This window comes from Syngnathus acus, chromosome 11 (genome assembly GCF_901709675.1).
Source record: "Syngnathus acus chromosome 11, fSynAcu1.2, whole genome shotgun sequence".
NCBI lineage: Eukaryota > Metazoa > Chordata > Actinopteri > Syngnathiformes > Syngnathidae > Syngnathus > Syngnathus acus.
In genome coordinates, this window is record NC_051096.1 from 812801 (window position 1) to 837609 (window position 24809).

Sequence of the window (24809 nt, forward strand, 5' to 3'; positions counted from 1 at the left end):
GAAAGCCAGGAGGTGTTACGGGGAGAACCTGAAGAGACACCTCCCTGCCAATCCTGATCCCTCAACAGTGTGGAAAGGTCTGCAGAGCATCACGGGCTACAAGAAACGAACCCCCCGTCCTGTGGAGAGCCCAAGGCTTGCTAACCAGCTGAATAAGTTCTACTGCAGGTTTGATCGGTCCTCCCACACAACGGGACTTCCTGCAGCACAATCTACATACTCACCTCTCCCCACAACTGCTCTGTCCACACCTCTATCATCGTTGTCACCCACTCTCTCTCTTGCAGAGGCCGCGCCCGCACTCCAGGTCCGCGAGGAGGAAGTGCGCCAGATGTTCCGGAGACAAAAGACCAGGAAGGCACCGGGCCCAGACAGCGTGTCACCTTCCTGCTTGAAAGTCTGCGCTGAGCAGCTGGCGCCCACCTTTGCACGGATCTTCAACTGTTCTCTGGAGCTGTGTGAGGTGCCCTCGTGCTTCAAGAGCTCCACCATCGTTCCAGTGGCCAAGAAGCCCGCCATCACAGGTTTGAATGACTATAGACCCGTCGCATTGACATCTGTGGTCATGAAATCTTTCGAGAGGTTAGTGCTGAACCACCTGAAGGAGGTCACGGGCCCCCTGCTTGACCCCCTCCAGTTTGCCTACCGGGCAAACAGGTCAGTGGATGATGCGGTCAACATGGGACTGCACTACATCCTGCACCACCTGGACACCCCAGGAACGTACGCCAGGATCCTGTTCGTGGACTTCAGCTCGGCGTTCAACACCATCGCTCCTGACATCCTCCAACAGAAGCTCATCCAGCTTGCGGTGCCTGCCCCCACCTGTCAGTGGATCACCAGCTTCCTGACCAACAGGAGACAGAGTGTGAGGCTGGGGGGCATCACATCTGACACCCGGACCACCAATACTGGAGCCCCTCAGGGATGCATCCTCTCCCCACTGCTCTGCTCTTCTCTACACCAACGATTTCTCCTCAGGTGACTCTCCTGTGAAGCTCCTGAAGTATGCAGACGACACCACTCTCATCGGACTGATCCAGGACGGTGATGAGACTGCGTACAGACAGGAGGTGGAGCGGCTGGTCCACTGGTGCAACCAAAACCATCTGGAGCTGAACCCGCTCAAGACCGTGGAGATGACAGTGGATTTCAGGCGAGACCCTTCACCACTTTTACCCCTCACTATCCGCAGTAATACTATTCTCTCCACAGACACCTTCAAGTTCCTGGGAACCACAATCTCTCGGGACCTGAAATGGACCGGCCACATAGACTCTGTCCGGAAGAAGGCCAAGCAGAGGCTGTACTTCCTGAGACAGCTCAAGAAGTTCAACCTGCCGCGAGAGCTTCTGAAGACCTTCTACACTGCCATCATCCAGTCTGTCCTCTGCACCTCCATCACTGTCTGGTTTGGATCAGCCTCCAAACAAGACAAGCACAGACTGCAACGGACAATCAGGACTGCAGAAAAGATCATTGGAATCAACCTCCCATCTATCCAAGACTTGTACCTGTCCAGGACCAGGAAACGTGCAAGGAACATCTCTACAGACCCTTCTCACCCAGGTTGCAGTCTGTTTGAACTACTCCCCTCCGGACGGCGTTATAGAGCTCGGTACGCCAAAACCAGCAGACACCGAGACAGCTTCTTCCCCCAGGCTGTTGCTCTGATGAACTCACACCACTCATAGAGTCTCAGAGGCATTACTGTGCAATAACATCCTGCTCTTCACACCTTTTGAATTTGTCTACACTGTTCTTGCCATTATTCACATGTCCTGAGTGTTGTTAGTCACCTATATGTTGAACAGAGGGTGTGTTTTACCGAAGTCAAATTCCTTGTTTGGCACGCTCAAACATGGCGAATAAAAACTCTTGAATCTTGAATTTAGGGCGTTGTCCCTTGAGTGTCTGGTTGTAATATTGTTGAAGTTGTCCATACATAATTGTTACTGTTGTTGTTGTTACTGTGACATATTAATAGTGCTAATTTGGATTAATTACGAAAATGGTAGGTGAATTTGATCGCAGGAAAAGATTGGTTTGATTTGAAAGCACTCCCATTGGCAGATAAGAGTGTGCGAGCTCAACTGAGTGCTGCAGTTGCAATTCAAGTGGAAAATTTTCCGCCAAAAGAGCACAATGCAAAACGAAAAGAAATGACTGATTGGATAAAGAACTTTCAAAGATTTGGACACTTCCCTACTGATGATCACAAAACTGATGTGTGGCATTGTTACAAAAAACTGAAGCTAAATTGGTTTTCAGATTGGAAGAATTGACTGCTGTTCTTATGTGTTTGTGCATGATGTCTGTGAAATTTTAATGTCTGTCTGTTGTCGTCCTTCTGTGTGTTTGTGCATGCGTGTGAAGAAGTTGGGGATCCCCGTGTGTGTTTATTTGAATGAGTGATTGGCGCTAGGTGGAACAGCATGGCTCCAGTGGAGGAAAGTTGGTCTACGGTTTGAGCGGGGGAGACTGATGAGTGTGCATGCGCTCCTACCAGGCCGTGTGGCCGCGGGGCGGGGCCTGGTCTCTGCGCGTGGTCGTATGCTGTGCGCGCGCGGGTGGGGGCCGGCGGCATGATCGCTACAGGGGTGGCCAACCTGTGACGTATCGATGTTGCACTGCCGGGCTGGGCCCTCCCTCGTTCGGGCGGGGCTGTCAGTCGTAACCACGGCCACTCATCACCTCAATCACCTGCACCCGCCTCTGCTCAGCAGCTGACTACTATTTAAACCAGGGACGTGCGGTCAGAGGAGGCAAGGGAGGCTACGCCTACCCTGCCATCATGAAAAGGGGAAAAACAAATTCAATTGTTTTTATTATAAAGTAATTTTCCTTTTAATTTCAATAGTTTTGTATCATTTTGGACCAAAATCGCTGAATTTTTATAGTTATTTTAAAACCAAAGACGATTCGCTCAGAGGACCCAACTTCTTGTCTAGCAGTGTGCTGCTGCATTTGGTCGCCCCGCCTTGATAGTTTGTGTCAAAGACAGAAAAAAAAAAAAAAAAAAAACACCACCAAAAAAGGCCATGGACTAGCTAATGAAACTAGCATTTTGCTCGTGCTCACCTTTTCAGGACGACATTTGAAAACAAATGGTGCAACAACTCATATTGACTGACGCTACAACACTCAAGCCCATATTTGTTGTCATCTATGGGAAAAAAACATGATTGGCAATACTAAAGTGTGGAATGACTCATCTCAAGACACGAATTAAAATAATCTAAAACTCGCTGAAATATTCTGAATTTATAATGCAAAAGTGAATTAATCCCGCTTTGGATGCATCTCCTGCATCAAAGGTTAAGACAATGCTTGTTTTTTTCTTTCACAATGTCTGAGACACAAAAACAATACCCCAACAATTTCAGCAATATCAAAGTTTTATTTTTAAAATGTAATATAGAGAGGAACAGTAGTACAATTTGATTTAAAACAGAGAGAAGAGCAACAAACCAGGACAATGTTAAGTTCAATCTTTCAAAAGTTCTAGTAAAAACATAAAAAGAGTAACCTGAATTTTGCTTATTTTGTGTTCGGAGGGCACCGGGTTTTGCATCGCTGTCACAGAGCAAATAAGTTGAAAAACACAACTTTTGTCTTTTTTTAATCTTTAAAGTGTAAAAAAAATACAGCCGGGAAGTGGATGGATGTGTGTATGTGGGGAAACAAAAATCTGTAGTGTGGTGGCATACTTTTGTTTTGCTTATTGTCCATAAATACAGCATTAAAAATAATTTAAAAAAATCAGTAGGATGGTGCGAATAATAAAAAAAAGACAGAAAGTCAAGGACAAGCAGCGCACGGCAAAGCGGAAGGGAGTTAAATATCAAATTTTCCATATATTTTTATTCATAGACTCTCCATATTGTATTTATTACATCACAGGCCCCACCCACAGTGATTTTTGAAAGTGACACGAGGACGAAGATGAGGGGTACGAACTGCATATGAACACACACGGGCTATACATCGATATTTTTAGTTGCGTTTTGCTAAATACTGCCGCCCCCGTGTGCCATTTGAAAAACATGTGCTGAAGTTGTGGGAGGGGACAATCACCAAGGGGAGGGGCCAAGGGAATGTCGCCCGGCTCCTCCCTCCCGTACATTAAGATGAAATAACAATTTTGGTTGGACAAAATAGAAATTAACAGTCTTGATTGCATTTTAGGAGTCAATATACACTTAGATATAGATATATATTAAATAAACCGCTAAAAAAGAAAAGAAAAAGTTCCATTCAGACCCACTTTTGGGAGAAAAAAAATAAAGATCAAAAGTAAGTGCATGTCTATGATGGCGCCATAGAGCTTCACTCATTTTTGTCTGGCGGAACCACACAAACTACCTGGCAGACCAAATTAAACATTTCAAAACAACTTTGGACGTCCAGTCACCGTTAACTTGATTCCAAATATATGCGGCGATATAAATGGCGTTTACAACTCTGTACCAAAAAGAAACAAAAAAGACATCCGCTTTAGGTCCTCGTAACGCATATTTCACACAGAAATGTACTGCCTTATAAAAGCAACAATTTTTAAAAAATGGCAAAGATTACCTGATAGTCCACAGAAGCCCCTTGAAAACCGGCATTTTTCCGCCTCTTTTCGTCACGGCCCGGCAATTTACCCGCCTCGGAGGTTGTATCAAAGTCTTTTATACGGCGTCAAGATAGGGGGGAGGGTTTTTGGGTGTCACAAGAATTCAAGCTACACTTGAGGTCCAGCGCCTTGTCGGGCCAGGGGAGCCGAATTCGGCCGCACTCACTTCTCGCCCATTTTTGCAGGGTTGCTTATGTTTGGAATGACAATAACCATTAAAGCCATGCTTGGGTTCGGAATTCTGCAATGCGGGACGGGAATGTGGAGTTCAACACTCAAATTCTCTGCATCTGTTTTGGTGTGAGAGAGGCTAGCTGGTGTTGTTGTAGGAAGAAAGCGAAATGATAAAAATTAAAGCTATACCGTCGGTCCAGTATTTGTTTAAATGTATACTGCGCTGCTATTGTCTATTAACTTTAACCCTCACTCACTCTTCCACCTCCCCCCCCTTTTTTTTTAATCTGTGCACAAAAGGGGCAAGTCTTGTTGGAGTCTTAGGACGACTATGATAAGACTTAAAGGCCAGTTTTTGCTGGGTTTGGCGTGAAAGGCAAAAGCGGACAAATGCCGGGTGTTGGTTTGTTTTTGGGCGGGGTCTCTGCGTGAAAGAGGCGATAGTGTTGTAGAGGAGGTGAAGCGTCAGTTGAACAATTGAAGCTTTTTTTTTTTCATGATGACAGACGTCATGAAAATTAAAGCCTCGCTTGTTTTATAGGTCCAGTATTCTGCGACAAAGCATTACAGCACCAAACGTCGTCATTTGGAAAAAAATGTTTTAAAAAAAAAGGTAACAAAACATCAAATGATTCAAGCTTTAAGTGAAGGTCAAATGCTTTTTTAAAGTGTTAGCGTGACGTGGCGATTGGTATAAAGCTAGATAGAACAGTCCCCCCCCCCCCGCACTTTACTTCTTATACTTTTAAATAATTTGTCTTAAAACTCTAAATGAACAAAATGAAATAATAAAGGTGTCTTTTCTTTGAAGTATATTCAGTAGTTTTTCCTGCTCCATCTTGGTGTGCGCTCTGTTTGGCATGACGTCAGCACAGCGCCATTTTCATTTTTTTTTTGTCTTTTAAATTAATATAACATAAATATGGCTGTGAGAACGCTAAAGTCACCAAACAGATTTTTTGGTTCCAAGACTTGCACAGGGAAACGAAAAAAGTAAAGAAAAATGGAATAATAAAGAATATTTTAGCGCAACTAAATGCCATCTACGCAGCAAGTTAGAAAAAGGAAAAAAAAACCATAACGATAAAAATTAGATCATCTGTGATAAGACCATAAAATCTTCTTAAATTAAATAATTAACATATTTTGTATCCAATGATTGGTCTAGCTAGCCCTCCCCGCCTATTTCAAAGGAAATATACAACCCCAAAAAAACAACTTGATGATTTTATATAATCTTTCTTTGTGAGCATTAATAATAATAATTACAATAATAATTAAATCTGTACATGGCGGGGATCCCACGCTACCAAAGCTTTCTTTTTTTCTTTTTTTTTTTGTCAAACTCGCATAATCAAGCAACCGCAAGGTTTTGGAGAGCACTTTTGGAGTTGATTGTTTACCAGCTTACATAGTCAAAGCAAAAATAATTTGGGTGAGGCGAGGCTAGAACTCTTTGTTGTCCTCCAGAGGGGCGGCGCCCCGGCGGGCCCAGCCGGCTCGCTCGTGGTCGGCCGAGTCGTTGTCGGCATCCAGCAGGTCGTCGGCGTCGTCGGCCTCAAAGTCGTCATCCCGGGGGAACTCCATGGGCTCCAGGCCCTCCTGGCTGGCCTGGTGCGAGTCGGCGCAGTCCACGCACACGCCGTAGCGCCGCGAGCCGTGGCGGATTCCCACGCTGGCCGCCAGCATGAAGATCTTCTTGCACACCATGCACTTGTATTTCTTGTCTTTCTTGTGCACCTGCCAGGGCGCATGGGACGGGACGGACACCGTCAGTCCAGTTTTTGTTCGACAATACGGAGCTAATTTCTTTCGTTGCCTTTCTTTGGAATGGACTGCGCTTCTTTATGAAATGAATTGACAACTATGTTGACAATTGATTCATCATCTCGAGACATTGACTTAAAATTGTCAAACGTCTTGGAAATCCACCCTTTTAAATAGAGGTAGCAAAATGAATTGAATGCCAAATAATTGACAACTATTTTGTGATGGACCAACATGTAAATGTGAAACTCCTCTAGCCTTTCAACGAAACGGGTCAAAATAAAGGAGCAATTATCAGTTCTCATGTTGATCTCCAACAACATGATAATCGATAAACCTTTCTCAGAATTTCAGCCTCAACTTTTCCAATTTCTGTAACCTTCCATAAACGCGTTTCATCAGAGACCCACTTTTACTGAACACATTTTTTTTGATGATTTTCTGACATACAGACTAAAACAGTAAGTAACTAAATAAATAAAGGGGCAGAAATTCACATTTCTTTTCAGATGCCATTCAATCATTAAGAAAATATTCAACAGATTATTATTGAGCCCTTCATTGGGCTGCAACAGACTTACTTTAATATACAGTCGGTGCAACAATCAATTCATTATTTTAATGAACAATAAATTGTTTAGATCAACTGTCTAATTGCTCTGAATTCCAGCCTCAACGATAATCTCGGGAATTCTGCAGGCAATTTTTTTTTTGTTCAATCAAAAAGATTTGCAAATCTTCGCTTTGACTTTACCAAACCATCATGGACATTTTTCTCAATTTTCTGCTTTTTGGATTGGCTGATTTAGGATTCTAGGTCAAGTGAATAATTGCACCATGGCCAGTGGCAAGCCGGCATTCTTCCCGGCGACTTGGGCGTACTTACCAGGGAATGTCTCTTGACGTGCTCGCGGCGGGTGAAGAGTTTGCCGCAGATGTCGCAGCTGAAGGAGCGCACGCCCGAGTGGATGACCAGGTGCCTCTTGAGCGTGCGCCGGTGCTTGGCGATATAGTTGCAGTGCGGACACTTCAGCTTGTTGATGGCCAGCAGCGACGACTCGCCTGGTAGCAAAGGGGAAAAAGTCAGCGGGGAACTGGCGTGTTCCTTACTTGCGTCAAGGGCCGTCAATCAAAACGGCAACTTTTAAACTGCATCGTGAAGGTTCACAACTAGGCAGACGTGATCACCAGATGGTTGCTGGCTGGTTCCCCGCGATGCACTTTGACATCGCGAGGGTTCTACATGGCCAACTGCAGCTAGCAAGCTACATTGTGCCCGCTTGGACAAGAGGCACCAAGAGGATCATGCCAGCTGCTCTCCCCGCGCCCGCCCGCCTGCCACCCGAGGATGATAACGAGCTCGTGCAGACAGATGGTTTTGAGCGTAAATTAGTCGCCTATTGATTGTGAAGGCGCTTGAAAACGGAGCACGCCGCGGGGAAGTGAAGAGTCACGGCCTTTTGTTTGAACTCACAACGGTGCAGTCGACAAGGCAGGTTGCTAAGGGGGGAGGAAGTGAAGGCTTGGGAAGAGTTGAATCCCAGCTTACCTGTGCTGAGTGTGCGTGTGTGTGTGTTGGGGCAAGCACACTTCTTGTCCAGTGTGCTCATTTCAAGTAACAAAGGGGTGGTGCACCTTTTCCCTAATTTAGCAAGCACTTAGCATGCAACCACACTGTTGCCATGGTGATGACACGCTTCCACCCTAACCTCCACTCAGTTGACATGCAATGGGAGGGCATACATTTGTTTGTTTGTTCACCTGCAACACAATTGGGGAGCCCGACACCGAGAAGCAATTTAACAGACAAGTACAACAAAAACTTCTTGTACTGCGTACAACCACATTGTTGTCACGGTGATGTCACGCTTTCAGCCCAACCTTCTATTCATCATTTGAATTGAAATGACAAGCATAAACTTAAGCATGACAGAATTGGCAAGTCTTAATTTGAGTGAAACACATTTGCGGATTTAGTAGATAATAATAAAACATTCAAATTTGCACCCAAAGAAAAACCCACCTCAATGCTGCTTTACCAAAACAAGAAAATTAAAAAATACAAAACCATTATTACTCTTTAGAACATTTTTCTTTCTGTTACAACCCTCTTCTTTTGTAACAACTTGTACTACATTTTACAAACAGGCTGGTTGGTGTGTTGGCTTATAAATGTTAACACTGTGGTTGAATGACCAATTTCCTCTGAAAAAATCTGCGACATTGTGCGTTTGTGGTTTTGTTGATATTGCAAGGTGGCCTCGATGAAAATGTTTGAGGATGCTTGTGGCCGCTTACCATTCTCCCAGGACTCCCCAGGCTGGATGATGCTATACTGGATCTGATTGGCCAGCTCTGGGAAAAGGAGGGCAGGGTTTAGGATAAAGGAGGGAGGGAACCAATGACAGGGAGACAAAAAACATTAGAAGGGAGAGGTGGGAGGTTTGTCAGAGGGGAGACGGGCGCGGCATTTTTGTGTACACAACTAACCACTCCACACACATCCACGCACATATATATGCCCTATTGTATGTAAAGTAGATGGTGGGGGGGCACACCTGCGAGTGCATGTAACCGGTTCCGCCATGTTGTGTTCCTACATCCCACTAAGAACATGGCCGCCACGCACCCTTGGTCAATATTTAGAAACGGGCCTGGCTGCAGAGGTGGCCACACCCACTAATACCAAGGTTGGAGGTATTAAAAAAAAAAAAAAAAAAGCCAACTCATTTACAAAATTTTTCAGCCACTGTAATCTCAACCTGTACAACCCAATAGAGTAAAACAGGTGAGTTGTAAAAGTGTGCACACCCTCTTACTAAACAATGCTCAGAACACAACAATCACATTCAAACTCCGACTAAATCAAACAACTGTCATTATTGATTCTAAAGTTCAGATGTTGGAGTAGCTCACACATGGTCTCACTAGCTGTACGATATTTTCTTCGACTTAAGTTGTACAGGTCCAGATCGTGAATAGCAGCACGTTGGCAACCTCGTGCATTCGGCGCTCGATTGTGAAAGTGCAAGCGAGGTTGATTAACGTGGCCAACTTGCCCCAAAATCAATTGCACGCTGCTCTCGGCTTTCTGTGCGGAAGCCATGTGACGCGTGCAACAAAACATGCCACTGTGCGGCACCTAATCGGACATGGCCATGGGACTGCGGGGAGAAGTCGATCCATTTTGCTGATAAGGATGATTTGCAGCGTGCACATTTTCTTTCTTCAATGCTGCAAAAGACGCAGCCAATGTATAAGCGCACCCTTGGGCGCAAACCATTAGCGCCACACCCCCCAAACCCCACAAGGCATCACTTGTGGAGCGCATTAGATGGAGCTGCAGGCACTAAGAGCATTGCAATGCATTTAGAGGGGAGGCCTGAGGGAGAAGAGCCGACCCCTCCCACCCCACAGCGCTTTCTTCATTATCCTGCATTAGGGAGGGAAGCAAATGTCGGAAAAAGCACATCCCTCGCTTCCGTCACGGTGGAGGAGTGCCGCTTTAATGGCCGAAGGAGAGATTTACAGTGGCGAAAGGGCGGCGGGTAGATTAAAAGGTTATTCAAGGATCCCAGCGGGTGGAATCAACATGTATGGAAGGACACAAAGAGGATTTCCAAATGGAAATCACACAAATTTTATTTTACTGTGGAAGGCCAAGAGTGCGCGGCGAGGACTCGTGCGGCGTTGGCGAAGCAGCGGCCGCAAAGTAGGCGTTAACGTGGCGATAAGCCTCCGTGCTCTCCTCCCGCCCCACCTCCAGAGCGATTAGCGGGGGATCATCAGGAGGGAACACCACGCCAGATTGAGCCTGCTGGATCATCGCGCGCGCACACGCGGGCAGCCCGCTCCAGTTGCTCTAGAGCGCTTGACGTGCATCTGTATTGGTGATGTCAAAATGAAAAATCTAATCGATTATCAACTTAACCGTTTGGAGCCGGTGTTTGACTTCAAGCTGTCCAAATCCTCTGATTTCAGCCCCACAAAGGAAATTATTTGTTGCACGGTGTCAACATGTCAGCAAAATTTTTTTTTAATTTGGGCAGAGGGAGGATGCATGAAGAGTGCAAATGTGCGTCCTACCGGCATTTTCCGAGAGCGCCGAGAAGTCCTCTCGGGGGTAGGAGGCGGACGGCTGGATGAACATGCCCTCATCAAAACCCTCCTCGGGTTCGGGCGGGAAGTTGTAGACAAAGCGGCGTGTGGTGGCCTGCTTTTTCCGGCGCCCGCTGCCAGCAGCAGCGTCGGGGGTCTCGCGTTTAATGGTGGCGGCCGCGCCCGGCTTGTTCCAGACGAAAACCCGAGCGTGGGCCTCGTTGTCGGCCGAGTCGGACGAGTTTTCGTGGTGGTGTTGGGTCCAGGCTCCCGTGGGGGCGCCGGGGGGACCGGCCCCGACCGGCGTCACCTCCACGTCGCTGGACTCCTCCTTGAGCCGGCCGGCGCCATTGTCGGCCTCCCCCGCCGCCTCCTTGGCCTGGCTGTTGCCGCTGGCTTTGATGGACAACTTGGAGAGGATGGTGGTGGCCCAGAAGTTGCTGGGCTTGCGGTCGGGGCGCCCCCGCTGGCCCTCCTTGGCCAGCGTCTGCCGCTTGTTGTAGTCCACCAGCACAGAGTCGGGTGCCTCCTGCTTGATGCTGATGTTGAGCGCGTCCTTGATGAAGGCCCGGCACGACTGCACCACCTCGGTCATCTGCAGGTAGCTGGCCACCGACATGACCTCGATGGCGTTCTGGCTGGTGAGCAGCAGGTTGCCCGAGTAGAGGAAGTCCAGGATGACCGAGAAGCCCTGCACGGCGGCCACGTCCAGGTGCGTGACGGTGGCCTGGTTCTGCACCTCGCTCTGAGTCAGGCAGTAGAGGGTCTTGAAGTAGCGGCTGCCCGCCACCAGGATGTTCTTGTGGGCGCGGAACACCTGGCCCGACACCACGATGTTGACGTCGCACAGGATGCCGCTCTTGCGCTGCTTGTCCAGCTCCTGCAGCAGCTGGTAGCAGTAGGAGTTCTCATTGGACTTGTTGTGGTAGTCCTCCTCCGAGGAGTTGGTGGAGGGGCTGGCGTTGTCCGATGGCCTTCCTGACTCCTGGGTCATAGCAAAACCACACGGTTAGGTGATGGAAGGCGCTAAATTAGTAGATTGAGGTTTCTGAATGTTGTCAGTCGCAATATTGTTCTGAATCCGTCCATTTACAAGAAGGACATGTAGTATGTAGTGCCTTGCGAAAGTATTCGGCCCCCTTGAACTTTTCAACATTTCGCCACATTTCAGGCTTCAAACATAAAGATATAAAATTTTTGTTTTTTGTCAAGAATCAACAACAAGTGGGACACAATCGTGAAGTGGAACGAAATTTATTGGATAATTTAAACTTTTTTAACAAATAAAAAACTGAAAAGTGGGGCGTGCAATATTATTCGGCAGCTGAAGACTGCTGTTCACAAACGCTCTCCATCCAACCTCACTGAGCTCGAGCTGTTTTGCAAGGAAGAATGGGCAAGAATTCCAGTCTCTCGATGTGCAAAACTGATAGAGACATACCCCAAGCGACTTGCAGCTGTAATTGCAGCAAAAGGTGGCCCTACAAAGTATTAGCGCAAGGGGGCCGAATAATATTGCACGCCCCACTTTTCAGTTTTTATTTGTTAAAAAAGTTTAAATTATCCAATAAATTTCGTTCCACTTCACGATTGTGTCCCACTTGTTGTTGATTCTTGACAAAAAAATTAAATTTTATATCTTTATGTTTGAAGCCTGAAATGTGGCGAAATATTGAAAAGTTCAAGGGGGCCGAATACTTTCGCAAGGCACTGTAGGTATGTAATATGTAATTTTTTTCTGGAACAACTGGCATCAAGCTGGACACATTTGCAAAAAGTCACCTTTTAGGCTCTCCATATACTTTGAGCAGTCTTCTATTTTGTTGCCCTGAAGACACAAATGTAAGTTTAAGGGGACGAATGGCTTGGAAAGCTTGCTGAAGGACAATTTGAGCACACCGTGTACGGGTTGTGTTTTTATACAAATCGAACAGTATTTCCCTGGCGCTGGCCTCATCTTTACTCAACACTCTGGCGTGGGTAAACACCCCCAGGGCTCCCGACACGCCTGCTCAAGGTGGACAAACCGGTCCGACGGGCTTCCAAAAGGGGAGGGGATACAAATGAGCTTGCTACAATGGAGGGACGGGCTGCCTGGACCGGGAGCCGTCGGCACCTCCCGCTTTCCAAGTTGAATGGAATTGTTTGGAAAACCTTCTGGCTTGCTTGAGGAGTAGATGAATCAAATCTCATGGTGGACTTTTTGCACACTGGAACAAAGAGAGACCTGGCGGAGGATGGATGACGGGGAGGGGAGTTGGCAGAAGAGCTGAACTATCCCCCACCCGTACTCCTCACAAGCCAAAGAGCCAGCCTGGTACCGGGCAAGTAAGATGGGGGAGTACACAAAACAACGCACGCACGCACGCACGCACACACACACACCGTGAGCTTCATCGTACATACAAACCGCACCGAAAACATATACAGGACGCCTACATTGACAGTTTATTTTTTGCAACAAAATTGCACAGCAGATGTCCTAATCCAGAATAATTCACATTCCTCTGGCATTTTTGCCCCCCCTCGCCAACACACAGAAAGCAAGCTGCACTCACACACACACGCACGCACACATGCACGCGCGCGCACGCACGCACACACGCACGCGCGCGCACACACACACGCACGCGCGCGCGCACACACACACACACACACATACACACACACACACACACACACACACACACACACACACAGCTGGGGTTTCAGCCGATTAAATTCATTTCGCGGAGGTCCCCACCCAGCCCCCACTGTCCGCGCAGCAGCCCGGGCACACGAGATGGCATACAAAGAGGAGAGAGGAGCGGGTGGGATGAGGTGGGGGTGTTATCCTACATCCTCGGCCACACAGCTGGAGGGAGAGAGCGATGGGATGTGAGGGATTGCCAGAGAGCGAATGGGAACACGCTCGCCATAACGGCTGAAAGGAAGCTTAGAGTGGAGGAAAAGTTACAATGGCAAGATAAGAGATGGCTAATAGTCGGCAGACCTTGAGAGAAAACGTGGACCTGGGGGGGGGTGCACGTTAGGCAAAGGAACGCGAGCAAGCACCAAAGTCGACAAGGCCACCCCATTTTTGAGTGGCCTTCACAATGGCCTGCGTTCTCCCCGAGGCTCATTGTCCACTCACTGTGGGTCTTTTGTGAACTCACGCTTTTTCCTTTCCTTTTGCACGTGTACTACGCTGGCGTGTGGGCAAGGAGCGCCACAGTCGCTGACACAAGAAGGAAAAGCTCAACCGCAAATGGGATGGGAGGCGGACGACAACAATCGACGACGGAGGGGTTGAGCGAGGCATCAAAACAGGCCACGACACAAATAAAGCTCAGACCTAAACAAACCGTGGAGCTCTGCCCCCTCAAGGGACGGCAGATCCGTCCCAAACACGACACGCCTTGAACAGTAAACCAGCAGAAATTAAAGCCCCCCTGAAGAACCCCACCCAGAACTCACAGCCCCCTCCCCACAACTCAAGTCAACCCGACCGGCCGGTCCCCAGTTAGCAGAACAATACAGCTGTGTGCGAGTTGCTAATTCAACAAGAATTCTCCCTGTCCCCAGCTTGTCCCGTTCCACTGACCTGCAGCCCCCAATAAACATCCCGTCCACGGGAGATGGCAGATCGCAAACACTCCGCAAACACGGGGATGGCCTTGTCTTTGTCAGAGCTACAATCAAGGGGTGAAATGACCCCCCAATTTTCCACCCATGGGGATCACTTGAGCTAGCCGATCTTTGACCCAACCGCGGGGGCTGGGCTTCAACAACTCACATGAAGCGCAAGGGTGCGACGGCGTCTTTTGCCCCTCTGAAGGCCAGACTAAATTTTGGTTTGGCTACATTTAGTTTCCAGGCAGAATCAGAAGCATTGAGCGCCCTAATCCACTGGCGGCGCTCTCCTTCCCAATTAGACAAGTGTACAAGTTAGTGGATCACTAAGTCATTCCGATTAGCAAGTGCCAGTGGCAAGCAAAGAGACTAAATGCGGCAGTCCAATCCTCTTGCGAGCCAACTGGGCCTCGCAAGTCAGCTGCGATAGCTCACTCAGCGCCACAAACGCTCTTTGACACCTGATTGGAATGGTCCGCAACGTTGACCGAACACTCCTTGCTTTTATGGCATCTGAGAACGCCGTGCAAATGTCTGCACCATAAAAAAAAAAAAGGTTATTTTATCACACACACATCCACTCTTTACAGTCACGTAGCCCTCAAATATTCGAGCGGAGATTTCAACAAGCCTGAATCACAAGATACACCCCAAAGGGACGACCGTCAACAACAAAAAACAATATTAGAAAATTGTCCTTGATTTCATCGATGTCGCGGCGCCATGAAATGAGTTAATTCTTCGAAGACCATCCATCCATCCATCCATCTTCTTCCGCTTATCCGGGGTCGGGTCGCGGGGGCAGCAGCTTCAGGAGGGACTCCCAGACTTCCCTCTCCCCAGCCACTTCATCTAGCTCATCCCGGGGGATCCCAAGGCGTTCCCAGGCCAGCCGAGAGACATAGTCTCTCCAGCGCGTCCTGGGTCGTCCCCGGGGTCTCCTACCGATCTTCGAAGACCACTCGCACAGAATTATTTTCCTTTTTGTTTTAGTACAGGGTTACCGATTTTTGGCAACTAAACTCTGACCTCAAAATCATGACTGCGATGTGGCTCACCGTTTGACATCTCTGGATTAGGGACATCCATTTCACACTGCTCTCAACCCTCCTTTTTCTTTTTTTTTTTGCTCTTGTCCAGTATGGATTTTCCGGGGGTCGTTCTGGCACAACGCCTCTAATTTAGCTCCCCAAGGGGAGGAGGGGGAAGGTTGTGTAAAAGCAACAGAGGTCACTAGGGAGCACAAGCCTTGAGAGGAGGGCACAAAGGAAGGTGGGGGGGGGTGTACATGCAGCTCCCCTCGTCACTGTGACCTCTGGCGAGATAGTAATCAAGATAGATGCCGAGGCAACGGAAAACAAGGAAAAAGGAAGGGGCACATGTACAGTACCAACTGAATGAAACTGCTTCAGGGGTGTGCAAACAAATGTACTTAAGGGTCAATTTGAATTGTTTTTAGGAAGCCAGGTCATTAAACGCATTTGTAAAATATTAATCAGTTATTTATAGTCAAATGCAATTAAATTGTTAACGATAAATAAAATGGTAAGTGCATATGTAAAATGTTTTAGTAAAATTATATACATGTCAAATGATTCCTTTGAATTATGAACTACTTTACATTATGGTTATACTTTATGAACAGATCCAGGGTCGGATTAAAGAGCTAAGCCAGGAGCTTTGATGGACCCGCGGGCTATATTTTGCTTACAACTGGCCTTGAACAAATACTTTTCTGCTGTTTACTGCCAAAAAAAAAAAACACGAGTACGAAGCATTGAGGGGATCACAAAAACTCACGGTTGTACTCGATAGCCAGCTAACTTGCACGATTTTCAGCGTTTGCATCGAGAATTTCACTCCAGACTCGAGCGTCTCATTCCGGCTACACGGCCAACAAGCTACCAGTTAGCTTAGCCCTAAGCTAGCTCCTAAGCTAATTAGCTTCATAGCGGACAGCGGGGATCTCCGACAAGCTGGTTCTCGACTGCAAATGATTGATAAAGTTACTCAAATGTCAACCATAAGACGTGGTGTTAAAAGTCGATAAAATGTGTTTGGGTGGTTTGAAAGTGTCTTTTATGTCAAGGTTTGATAGCGGTTCAGGAGTGTGGGGTGCGAGTTACCTGTTTGCTGGGGTCATTCATGCCGTGCTCGGCCGACAGGTGATGTCGGAGGAGCAGGGCCCGCTTGTAGCTCCTGCTACCCTTGGTGAGCTCGTCGCCGTTCCGGGTGGCGGCGTCGCGGCACCACCAGCACGACATGAGCCCCGTCTGCTGGCAGAAGCGCAGCCATGGGAACTCGTGGAGCCACGACGCGTGGAAAAGCGAATGCTTCTGGAGTAGCGTCTGCGGTCTCATCCCCACGCCGCATTTCCTGGGTCCCGCCTCGGCGCTCCCGGACTCCGCCAGGTCTTGAGTGCACGCTTCCTTGTAGCCGTTGGCGACTGCGTCACCTTCGGTGTCAGCGTCGCCGCGACTGCGGCTCCCGGCCGCCCCCTCCGTGTCCTCTTCCTCCTCCGCGTCCGGCTCCGTGCTGTCGCTCACCGAGCCGGCGCCCTCCAGTCGCTTCCGCGTTGGTCCCGTCGTCCCCAGGTCCCCGTCGTCGTCTTGGTCCGGCCGGTTGCCGTTAAAATGTCGGTCCTGACAGGCCGGGGCCTCCCAGCTGCTACCGTTCCCCCCGCCGCAGCCTGCGGAGCCCGTTAGCCCGGCAAGTCCACCGCCTCGGAACGCCAGCGACCTGCGGTTTCTCTCGCCGGACATTTTCTTGCGCTTATGACAAATGTCTCACCAGGATCCCCCCCGCCACGGCAAATGCTCCTTTTCCCCTTCCGTCTTCTCTCTGTCACCCACGCCGTCGTTGATCGTCGTCTTTCGGTCGCGAGGTGCCCGGCCGGTACGAGTGTTTCAGTTATGCGGAAAACAATCGCTCTTTTAGGGGCATACTGACATTTTCAGGGTTCTGGCTGCGTCCGCGCAGGCCCCGCAGAGGTCGAATGGCAACGACTTTCCTCCCCACAATGCACCTCGACTGGTGCTGGAGGAGGAGCGGGGGGGGGACTTGGATGAGGGGGAGCTGGGGTGCCGTGGCTTGCCAATGGGGGCTTTTGTGTGTGCAAGGCTGCACCCATTTTCCGCATGCCTCTCATATCGCTCAGTCCCTCGCGCTCGCCTTTTTTCATTTAGTTATCTCCTTAACGCTTTCAGGCTCTGCTCAAAGCACAAGACTTTTTGAAGACCTTTCAATCTCTTTTGTACGTCGTAGTATGATCACGTGACGTAATACGAGTCTGCCGTGTGGAGACGGTTATTATATTATTCTGACTGATAACAATAAATAAAATCCTCAATGACATGCCACATAATTCTGCTATAATTATGTTGCATTTTAGTACTTTTTTGTTTATTGTGAGTTAATACTTTTATATACGTATGTACAAATATTTTAAATACAACTGCAATAGTATAAAATAATCCATTGTTTAAAGCATTACATGGCACTCAAGAATAAATTATAACATAAAATATTTAATGTAATAATAAATACACCTTATGATAGGAGATTTTTCATATCATTCACGTTTAGAATATTTGTTCTCAGAACTGTACGGCATGTCCATCAACCCCCCCCCCCCCCCCCCCCCCTTTCAGGCAGGGCCTGTGAAACTAGAAAGTATTTTCTTGTGGTTTGAGCTTAATTGAAGTCTGTGAACAAGACAATAGAGTACAGGTACAGCAAGCACCTGTCCCACAATGCTGTTGTCCTCTACAGTGAACAGTACAGAATGTCCACTTCAGCTTCCTTGCACTTGTATGCAGGCTGGGCAAGAGGCGGTCATTCATGAGAACCTCCCTCTCTGTGAAAGTGTGTGACCTGCTTTGTGCATTTGTGATAGTTGTTTGCATAGCCGGGTGTAAAGTTTCACTGGCGTCCAATTAAGGGCTTTGCAGACAGCGTGTGAACAGCAACGGGGGCATAAGCCGCCCTTAGTTAACATTGAGGTGGCTATGTGGGGATGTGTCACACTTGCGTAGTGGCTGAGTGACGGCCCTGCAGGTGCATCTTGTTCTCGCACACTCTTACCACTCCCATTAAAATATGCAGCGCGTGTTAAAATGATTTTAGAAGCGTAACGTGTGACGAGGAAGTGGTTCTTGAAACCTAGTAGGAAAGAGGTCGGTCAGTCATGCAGGCCTACTGGGTGAAAGGCCTGGTCCTAAGATCCGCCACAATAATATATTTCACCTACACCGAATCATTTTATTTACTAATTTTAATAAAGGTTATTGTCAGCCAGTGACATTTATTTATTATTATTTTTTAATATCAATAAAGTTGGTTTTATAACTTATATTTTATATCCCTAATATAGTAAATTTGTGTTTTTAGGTGCCTTTCTGAATGTTCCAATACACAAAGCATGAAAACATGTATTTAAATGTACGGAATACGCGTCAATTTGGCTTCGTGTACATTTGATGTTACATTCATCACCTGGTCACCATTAAATGCTTCAATAAAGAATTCCGCCGTTATTTTTGACAGAAACACTTCAACCGAAATGGGTTGTTTATTGCGCATGCGTGGTGTTAGCGGCGTTGCTTTGACACCCACGTGCTCACCTCTGTTTACACTTGTACGTGATGACGTAAAGGCTACGCGCCCCGCCCCCACGACATGAATGGCATCCAGTCAGAGACAAGAAGGCAGAGACCAGGAAGAGAAGACGACGAAGAAAAAGAGCTTCAGTTTCAACACAGAAAAAGCCTGTGTCCGTGATTGGATCTAAGAGCACCAAACACACACACACACACACACCATAGCATCCACGCCAAGACGCATTTATGGACAACAACGAGAAAGGTAATCAATTTATTTTCAATGTCTCGGTCATGCTTTGGGTTGCTGTCGAGTTTAAAAAACGAGAAAGAACGAAACTTCAGCTTCAGGCAAGCGAACCAACTTGCTTTGCTCCCCAATTTTACGTTGACGCCCCAAAGTGAACAACAAGATGTTCATTTGTGGATTTTAAATGACAAGAAAATTTAACGCGGAAGTGGACGTGTCCGTGTGTGAACGAGGAACTCACTTGGCCCAATTAACCACAAAAAAAAAAAAAGAGCTCCAATAATGGTTTTAAACGCCATGTGTACAGCGTGCTTATAACATACATATATTTTAAATGTGTTTTTCTTGACTGGGTATATAATCTTTGAGAGGCCAAACAGTGTCGAGTGCGCATGTCAGTAAATAAAAGCAGGAAGTCAAGTGGCACAAGCATGCCAAATGTATTTTGTCATACACATAACAGAAATAAAGTTGCCTTACCTTACAGTGCTATGCATAATGAATAGTTTGCGTTTCAGCACACAAAGTGTTGAGTAGATTATGCACGAGTACACTTTATGTTGAGCATTTTGTTAGTACCATGTGCTGTCAGTTTTAAATACAACCAATCAAACCTCAGATTAAGTGCTGTAAAAGGCGCAAAATGTTCATAATAATGATTAACTGTTCTGACCTTTTTCTGGATCATAGTTCAGAATGGACCTTCAGAGGTCTAACACCACTTCCAACAGAAATTCTTTTTGCAGCTAAATGTTTGTAGCTAAGTGTAAATGATGCTGCAATCCATCTGTTTTGTAGCCTCGCAAGCGGACAATTTAATGAGCTACCTTCTATTTGTAGGCGAACGCAACAACGAAGGTGTACATTAATCCTTTTATAGGCGCTTTGTTGTCATGGCAACAGAATTCCCATCCAGCCTCAGCCTGGAGACGCTGGCCGGTATTGTTTTTCTTCTCTTAGCATCCTTTGTATGCGATCGATCATTAACAGCGTGGTGGATTGCTTGTGAATTGATTTGCATCAGCATACATCCACAAGGCAGCAACACTTGAGATGTCACCATATTTGACCAATTTAGCAGGTTTTTCATGTGAGCAAAGATATCTCCGCGCTTGTCCAGGGACCCGCAGCCACTTTTCATAGGACAAGAGTTTGGCACGGTGGGCCTTCGCCACCCCGTGATTTTGGTTTTCAGAGGCCATCATGTGACACGCTATGCAGCAAAAATTACGCTAATTGATTTGATGCTGCGACCCATCAAGCCGCTCAAATGGACACTTGTTCTCATTTGGTAGAAGGGGACATAAGCAACAGGGTCTGGTTTTCATAAAAGCATTAACCATGTACGTAATGAGTTAATGTCTTTTGCATGTTTTTTCTTAACAGTGAATTGTTTTGGAATCAAACTAAAATAAAGTAAAACTATTTAGCCTTCCCCCAGTTACCTGATGCATGTTATTTATAAACATTCACCGCCGTACAAATATTAACAATTATGAGAAAATAAATCAAATTTACATACATTTGACTACCCTTGGAAGATCTGATCAAAACTTTACTGAACAGACAAATTTACATACATTTGACCCCTTGGAAGATCTGATCAAAACTTAACTGAACAGACAAACACGCAATGTCTTGATGCTTTTAGAAAACATTTTAACAGTCATACATATAATAACAAAATGGATCTTCGAAAAAAAATATCTTGACTCCTACACTGATGCTCTTCTGGAGGATCTTGTCATATTATTCAAGCTGCCTCTCACACACACACATGCACACATTCATTATGAGCACACACAATTCCCACCGCAACCCCTCGGGTGTCCATCGCGGCCCCCAACCCAAGACAGGCCCCTGCCCGGATTAAACGGGCTGTAATCTGGGACACGGCGGATTACGCTTTCGCTTGTCTCACGTGACGCATGAAGGGGAGCGCCAGGACGGGTGGTGGGGGGGGTCACGCAACAACCCCGCAGTGCTTTCTGACGAGCGCAAAGGACGACATCCCTAATGTGGAAGAGGAACGCGGCGGGTCACGTGCACGCGATGGTGGCGGGCTGGGACGACACGGACGAGTACTGCTTGCCCTTAGACTTTTTGTATTATTGATGCGCTACTGCTCCCATTGCTATCAGAGTGCTGGAACGCTCGGCTTCCATTATGCTAGTCGATACTCACCGCCACGACTGCCCTCCGTCGCCACCCGATGGCGACCCAAACTGTCAGGCAAAAGCAAATGAGCGTTTGCGGACCTTTCAGGCTCGCAGCAGCATCTGGATCCAGCGGCCGAGGTGGGTCAGGAAGCAGCTGAGGTGGGTCAGGATGCGGCAGTGAGCGCGGAAGCCCCACCGCCCACCATGACGGAGGAGGAACGCCAGGAGCTACAAGTGGAGCTGTTGAGGGTTAGTGCTGTCCTCATTTGGTGCTCCTGCTCGAGTCTCGCAATGTTCCAAGTGAGGTTGCGCCTGCAGGTGGAGGACGAGATCCTGACACTGTCTCAGGTTCTGGCGGCGAAAGAGAGGCAGCTGGCCGACATCAAGAGGAAGCTGGGGGTGACGCCGCTCAGCGAGCTCAAGCAGAACTTCACCAGAAGCTGGCAGGAGGTCACCACCTCTTCGGCGTATGTCCTGCACTTCCTCTTTCCTTTGGTCCGCTGAACTGGACTAGACTGCAAGGTTACCAACAAACAAACTCACTGACTGACCAGCCTTATGCTGCTCTTCTCAGGTACAAGAGGACATCGGGGACGCTGTCACACGCTGGCCTGAAGGCCACATCGGCCTTTTCCAACATGAGTCTGGCCATCAGCCGTAAACTGGATGACGTCAGGTGAGCCATGAGTGCACGCAACTGCATGTGGCAGGAGACCTTGAAACAAAATATGACTGGCATAACCTAAATGGACAAGCAACTCATCTAATAACAACTAACTAATAACAAGCATGTATGAACTGAGATGGTTATGGTTGCTAAACCCTTTACTCATCTTGAGGCGACGGTGGCTGATGGAGGCACGACGTCTGTTAATTAGCGCAATGGCCTCTATTGGTCGTCATTTATTAAACCAAAGCTCCTGGACTCTCGCTAATTGTTTCCGGCTTAATCTGACAGTCGGGACCCACTAACCCCGAGACCCCCACGGCCCCACTCAACATCGCCTTCCCAAGCGAGAATGCTAATCCAACCTCTCCGCTGTCATCCTTCCTCCGTGGATTATTAGCGAACTGCAAACAAGATTGACGGGCTCCTCAACCTTGTGCAAGCGCCTGACGGGTTGTGTGTGTTTTTCGTGGTGGACACAAAACCCCGGGCCCCCCAAAACACAAAGCAACATCAACAAGCTCACCCTCAATCAGGCTTAACGGGTCATAGCGGGATGGGTGTGTACACGTGTGCCGACTGCTATTCTGAAACGACCTCTAACTGACTCCCACCCCCTCTTCTTCTTAACGCTGCTGACTAGCAAGCGCTCTTTGCAGCACTCGGCTAGCATGCCTGTCATGAGGTAAGAAGGTCGCCGTTGTGTCCGCCGCACATTTTAGGCAAGTTTGTCTACCATCAAACTTTACATTTGAATTTGTCATGTCAAGTAGAAAGTTGTACACAAACTGTTTTAACTTTTTTTTAACTACTGGGACAAATTGTTGAGGATATACTAACGTACTGTATCTGCTAATATTTTAAGCAATAACTAGTTTTAAAGTTGTTTTTAGAAAATAATTTCAACAGAAACAGTTACAATTAGCAGGTTTTTTTTTTACCATAATGTCATAATATTTCTTAATAAATAACTAATGGTACAAAATATCAATTTTTTTCCATAAAAATTCCAAGTTTGAAGTGCATTTTTGCAAATGCAATGTTTATTTTACTTTGCTATATTGTTGTAATAAATGTGCATGTGATTTTCTTTGACATCAAACATATCACCTTCTTACGAATTCCGGAATTTCTATTCCCAGGAACGCTCCCACATTCAAGTCATTTGAGGAGAAAGTGGGAACATGGAAGGTATACATTAAAAAAAAAAATCCTGAAAAAAATAGCAATGACATTAAAGAATCTTCAAATCCATTTCCTGTTTCAGAACAAGATGAGTCCGTCGGAAATGGACGGCGGCGAGCAGATGAATGTTCCCGACGCAGAGGCTCAGCACCAGGACACGCCCACCAACCTAGACGCACCCTTGCACTGACCCCCAACCTTTGACCCTCCATAATGTCCTTCTACAAGTCTTTAAACATATTGGCAACCTGACCATTAGAACTGTGCAACCTCTTGACATCACATTTTGTGTCACGCGCCCACTCACCTTAACACCCCCCCCCCCCCACACCCACACACACACACACACACACAAGCATTTTCGTTTTGTAAATTTTTGGGGCCAAAGCAGCTGTGTAGCATGCACACATACACAGCCAAGGTAGTAAAACTAAAGTGTACATTTGTACAATTTGTTGATTCAGGTTGGCATGTTACTAACCACACACTGTAAAAATATATATGTAGAAAATAAAACACACTCTTTCCTCAGTGCACTTAAAGATATTTTTAGTTTAAGTCTCTCGCATCATCATGGCTTTTGTCAAACAAATTAAAGAAAAATTGAACTGCAACAGCTGTTTTAATTAACTTCAAAGCAGAAAAATACTACAAAACTCCGTTGATTATAAAATGTATACAAATTATTCATGCCAACAAACTGCTTTACTTGTTTAATTCTAAAGTCGTTTTTTTTTTTATAGCGTCTGTCTTTAACGTAAACAAAACAAGTACCAGAATTAAAAATGACTGGTGAATTTGGTGAACATGAGAAAATGCATATTAACTGCAGTTCACGATTTGAGCACGAGATGGTACTAGATGTGGAACATTACATTTGACATGAGGAACGTTACATACGCACAGCTACGACTGTTTTATCCTCATAATGGACATTTGTGATCCCTTAACTTTCAATAATAAGCAATCTAATGTTTAGGAAATGATTTTCCCCGGGGTTAAGGGACTTTTTTGCCGAAAGAACGTGCACTCTTACGTGCTGATGGAAATTGCTCGCTTCCACACTACGAAAAGAGGGCAGAGTTTATGCCTTCTCGGTCATTTTGTCATGCTATTATCGTCTGTTGAAATGGGATCATACTGCGTGAGAAAACAAAAGTAGATCAGGTTGAGGGAAAATAGGCTCCCAATGAGGGAGACAACGTGCAGTGTTGTGCCTGTGGCGTCGGCAGTTTCACGCAAATGTCAACCTCACTGCTATGCGAGAAGTGGGTCGGAAAATATTCAAATTAGTCACTATTTTTTTAACCACAAGAGGGAGCAACAGCAATGTCTAAATACTCTGATTAAGTTATGCACACAGTTATTCAATCAGAACACTGACAGCTTGGAAACTTTTCCATTACACATAAGGCAGAGCTCATTAACGTCATGACACATTGATAAGTAGATAGCAGTAGATAAGACATTCTTATGAGGATATGTTTTTCCTTCTTTTTCCCTCCCATTTCTTCCCTTCCGTATTCCTGCTTGCGGACTGTATAAAACCTTCTGATCTGGAGTCTGACCTGGTTGTTTTTCATTTGTTGAAGTGCATTGTGTACTGACTGCCGTGAGACAACCCAAGATCGTGCAAATAAAGAACCAACTATTGCTCCACATCTTTGTTTTCCTTGCT

At 46.8% G+C, this 24809-nt stretch overlaps 2 protein-coding genes across 8 annotated transcripts; one reads left to right on the forward strand and one right to left on the reverse strand.

Annotated features, from left to right (window-relative positions):
• Nucleotides 1-3380: 3380 nt before the first annotated feature.
• Nucleotides 3381-17301, reverse strand: zbtb10 (zinc finger and BTB domain containing 10). Of its 2 annotated transcripts, XM_037263881.1 has the most exons (5): nt 16399-17301; nt 10649-11645; nt 8861-8917; nt 7449-7624; nt 3381-6535 (listed from the first exon to the last, which is right to left on the reverse strand). In XM_037263881.1, exons 1-5 carry the CDS (start codon nt 17032-17034, stop codon nt 6242-6244), a joined length of 2160 nt encoding a protein of 719 aa, XP_037119776.1. In that variant the 5' UTR covers nt 17035-17301; the 3' UTR covers nt 3381-6241. The 2 variants fall into 2 exon arrangements, with proteins under 2 accessions (XP_037119776.1, XP_037119777.1); XM_037263882.1 differs by lacking the exon at nt 8861-8917.
• On the forward strand, nt 13293-24790 carry tpd52 (tumor protein D52). 6 transcript variants are annotated; one of them, XM_037264228.1, is made up of 8 exons: nt 13293-13324; nt 19071-19135; nt 21386-21528; nt 21598-21746; nt 21854-21955; nt 22590-22631; nt 23089-23137; nt 23214-24790. In XM_037264228.1, exons 2-8 carry the CDS (start codon nt 19117-19119, stop codon nt 23319-23321), a joined length of 612 nt encoding a protein of 203 aa, XP_037120123.1. In that variant the 5' UTR covers nt 13293-13324; nt 19071-19116; the 3' UTR covers nt 23322-24790. The 6 variants fall into 6 exon arrangements, 5 of the variants coding, with proteins under 5 accessions (XP_037120123.1, XP_037120125.1, XP_037120124.1 ...); XM_037264230.1 differs by having other exon boundaries at nt 13316-13334; XM_037264229.1 differs by lacking the exon at nt 13293-13324 and adding an exon at nt 13332-13350.
• The last annotated feature ends 19 nt before the right edge of the window (nt 24791-24809 follow it).

Excerpts from the sequence above, each read along its gene's own strand:
- zbtb10 (XM_037263881.1), bottom strand. The coding sequence starts at position 17,034 with ATGTCCGGCGAGAGAAACCGCAGGTCGCTGGCGTTCCGAGGCGGTGGA. Across the intron at positions 8,918-10,648 it reads GGCGCTCTCGGAAAATGCCG|AGCTGGCCAATCAGATCCAG; the intron begins GTAGGACGCACA and ends TCCTTTTCCCAG. Across the intron at positions 7,625-8,860 it reads TGGGGAGTCCTGGGAGAATG|GCGAGTCGTCGCTGCTGGCC; the intron begins GTAAGCGGCCAC and ends CTTTGCTACCAG.
- tpd52 (XM_037264228.1), top strand. Across the intron at positions 21,747-21,853 it reads GAGGTCACCACCTCTTCGGC|GTACAAGAGGACATCGGGGA; the intron begins GTATGTCCTGCA and ends TGCTCTTCTCAG. Across the intron at positions 23,138-23,213 it reads AGAAAGTGGGAACATGGAAG|AACAAGATGAGTCCGTCGGA; the intron begins GTATACATTAAA and ends TTCCTGTTTCAG.